Source organism: Cariama cristata, unplaced genomic scaffold, assembly GCF_000690535.1.
Source record: "Cariama cristata isolate BGI_N322 unplaced genomic scaffold, ASM69053v1 scaffold9827, whole genome shotgun sequence".
NCBI classification, from domain to species: Eukaryota; Metazoa; Chordata; class Aves; order Cariamiformes; family Cariamidae; genus Cariama; species Cariama cristata.
The window spans coordinates 33,522-37,407 of record NW_009624972.1 but is presented as its reverse complement, the minus strand read 5'-3'; the positions used below and the strand labels follow the sequence as shown (position 1 = coordinate 37,407).

Below are 3,886 nucleotides of genomic sequence, written 5' to 3'. Positions count from 1 at the left end.
ATTAGTAGAAGGTAAATAATAAACAGGCATGAAAAAGCCATGGTTCACCCTCATGTGTATTACAAATTATTTGCAAATTTGCAAATGCCAGCAGATTTTGGTTTGTGCTGGCCTTGAGGATCTCATACAAGACTTTCTGATCAGAAGTCGTATTTAAAATATTATTATATAATGTCTTAGTGTGCAACCAAAAAGGGATACAAATGCAATTTTTATGTCTGTTTTAATGAATGATATGAGTCATATTTTGAGAAAACAATTTTACTAGAAGTTTGTCTGTAAAAAAGAATACTCTTTTTTTTTTTTGTTGCTGTTTTAAAGCAACCACATTCGAAAACAAAACATACAAATAAACTTAGGAGGAGTGATATACAATGTGAGTAGCTACATTTAATTTTAATTGGTAAGTTACAGGGTTAAACTGGTAGGTATTAAGGCTAATGTTGTATGCATGACCTATGATTATTTATATTTAGGTAAAAAACTTGCCCACATTCTAATTTGAAAGACCTCTTCTGAGGTTATTCTTTTTGATATAAGAATGCTAAAGAAATCTATATCTTTACAATTGGGAAATCACCTAAAACTTTTAATGCTAGAGAGGAGAAAAATTTAGTTGTAACAGAGATAACTTTGTATCTATAGGTACTGAAACTCCCAGCAATCTGATAATAAAAGCCAGTTGTCTCAGCAGTCATACATCATCACAGTTGTGCTATTTAGACGAACGATGGCTGAGCCTAGTAATTTTGTTTTCTTAAAACAATCAGCAATGAAAGATACCAGTCTTTAACATTGTAGTCAAAAGTAACATTTCAATAAGATGTGTAGAACAAGTTTTTTAATTCAAACCTACATTCTCAGATTCACAGTAAATCACTTTTCATCTAACTTATAGTGTGAAGATTATATAGTCTCAAGGACTATTAAAAATATTCTGGACTAAAATTAGGTAGCTGTTTCAGGATGAAGAACATTACATAGCCACTTTAGTCACAATTTGATTGTACTAATTCCTTCATATAATATTCTGTAGGCAAGGGCCTTTTAGATTTACATTATTGGCAAAGCTTCAATTGATAATGGAAACTCGTGATTGTATTCAGACATGTATAAATGCAGAATGATCTCTAGGATCCAGTGTCAAAATCATGTTTATTTTCATGTAGTTTACAGTAAAAGATTACAAGGTCCTTTGATAAATAACAGGCATGACCATACAGAAGATAAAGCAACCACTTCCAATGTTTTCCCTTCTTTCTTTTGAATAAGTCTGTCCTTTGCCTGAGTTCCTCTTCTAGACCGAAGGCTTCATTTTCAGTATTTAATAATTAGAACATTTGCCTCGGGGCAACAAGTTGGAATGACTTTTAGAACTGAACAGCAGCATCATGCAAAAAGCATGACTGAGGTATAAATCTAACTATGTTCAGATCCCAAGGGGATGCATGGGTTTCTCATACAAGTCTTAGAGTTGTAAAGTGTTAGTGAAGTGTTGACCTTTTCAGATATGTAATTTTTTTTTTCTCTGCATGTTGCTCTCTTGCTCAGATTTATGACTTTTCTGGTCTTCTCTAGTGGAGTTTAATGATGACCCTGTTTAGTAGCTCAGCAGGCACTTTTTAAAATTATGGGTTCAGCTTAAGGATTCACAGGCCTCTGGATTCACAGGCTCTCCCAGTCTTGTCAGGAAGCTGGACAATACAATACATAAGGCTGGTAAAGTGACAGAGGTGTTCTTAAATGTCTTGCTAGAGGGCATATGCTAGCATTCTTGGTCTAGGATGACAATTTTTATTATATCTGCCATTGGCAGTAGAAATCTATCAGAGTGTCCTGTACCTTCTGCTCCTTCTCTCATTCCATTGTGTCCATCCTGAGATGCAGAGAGCAGTACAGAAATCAATACTCTAGATTTAGGTGAACCAAGGTTTTAGGTAGCAGCAAGATGACTCTGGCTGGCTGTGTCTCATTCTCACTGCTGTTTCTGACAGAGCCAGTTTTTAGCAGATTTCTAAGCTGCCATTACATACAGAGTGTGCAATTTCAGATTCCTTTCAGCGGTGACTCCCAAGATCTCATTCCTGAGTGTAACTGCCAATACCACATTCTCCGTTATGTAGGCATAGTATAGATAATTTCTCCTTAGAGGCATTACAGAATCATAGAATCATTATGGTTGGAAGAGACCTCAAAGATCATCAAGTCCAACCGTAATCTTACACTTCATCTTTGTTGAAACTCATCTGCCACTTTTTTGCTCACTCACTCAATTTTGTGAGTTTCTTCTGGAGTTCCCCACAAACATCAGACTACCCTGCAGAAGTTAACAGCACACCTGTTAAGAGTTATATATGGCTTGATGGAAACCCATCCAAGCAGAAGTGTCCCCAGCTAGTAAGACTTTTGAAAATGTTGTTATGAGGATCACTGCATCCTCCATGTCATTCTTAAAGGCCTGTTGTCATTAACGGATGGCCGTGTCCAAAAGTTCTAGACTTTACATCTGCAGAGAGGCTGGACATAGACACTTGCATAAGGCATCAACTAGCATGGAAGGACACAGAACAGTAGAGTCTCATTTAGCCACAGGCATACTGGGGCCCTAAGACAGTTTGTCATGAGCAGTTCAAGGACTTGTTATTAAACACCTTACACCCACTAATTATGGAAATTATTTATGTATGTCAATATTATGTATTATTATTTAAAACATGTTCTATATTATGTAGATCATATCATATTATATTACTAAATTTTACATATTTATTTTTGTACTTTTTCATAGGACAAGTTAATTAGTACAAACACAGCTTACTTGTGTCAACTTCAGTCACAAGGATAGGTTTTGAGAACTGGATCCTGAAACCCCAAGGATAATTGCCAGTTCCTCTAGCAATCTTCACTGTTCTTTCACGAACTGCAAAACAGGAAAAAAGATACCTCTTTTTCTCTACAAGTCAAGTTCAATTTAGCAAGCAGCAGCCTGTTTTTAAAACTTTTTATCTATAGGCACTAACAGTTACTGATTCTGCAAATGGCTGGGATGCTTTCAGTATCATTTCTAGCTGTTTGGTGCTGCTCCTTTGCCACTGTGCACGCCCCTCACGCCATGACTGATCGAATGTCATTCATGTTAGGGCAAAGACAGACAGCATCAATGAAGAGTACTTTCATCAGCTGTTCAAGTGCCTGGACTTTGTAATAAGAGGTGGTGAAGCATTTAGATATTCCATTCTACTGGCGGCATTCTGGGAAAGAAAAGTGCTCCTGCTGTCTGTGTTGGACCTCTAAGCTGTAAGAACAAAACACACTCTAAATTCTCAAATAAGTTTAGATTTGTTTCTTGTAGTTACATTCTTTTGATATTTTAGAAGGTCTCTATATTTTGGACACCAATTGTTTCTTTTCCTTTTATCTACCATTCCCTGTCCACTGCCTGCTCCCACTGCCTGCCAGTCCTCTAGTCCAGCCTCCCACCATAGTTGTATCTCCTGCCACTAGTGGCTGCACCCATGTGAAATGTCTTTCAAGGCAGCAGGATTTAACAGGTGAAGGGATTTACCCTCAGTAAAAAGAAAGATTATGGTCTAATTGCCTACTTCCAACTTTTTCTCAGGGTCTAGTGTAATTATTGTGTCTCAAATGGTCTGGCTCCTTAGCAATTCTTATATTCATGAAGGACTTCCATGTAAATTTTAATTCTCAGAGTGTCTGCTTTTGATCATTTGACTGTCTTACTGTGTTTGCTTAATGGAGGCTAATTTAATAATAATTTCTGACAGCCGTTTTGTCTTCAAATTATGTACTATTTGAAAGATACAAATTGCTTTAAATGTTCCTTTACTAGCAGACCAATTGACGTTATCTGTCTGAAAGTGCATAG

General features: G+C 36.6%; 1 protein-coding gene across 1 annotated transcript in view; it reads right to left on the bottom strand.

Annotated features, from left to right (window-relative positions):
• LOC104164166 overlaps positions 1-3,886 on the bottom strand; it is a gene marked incomplete at its 3' end in the record, with an annotated part of 34,769 nt that overhangs the window by 21,304 nt on the left and 9,579 nt on the right. The window contains exon 4 of the mRNA XM_009703418.1: positions 2,819-2,920. Coding sequence (XP_009701720.1) covers positions 2,819-2,920 — 102 coding nt within the window. The remainder of the gene's footprint in view (positions 1-2,818; positions 2,921-3,886) is intronic.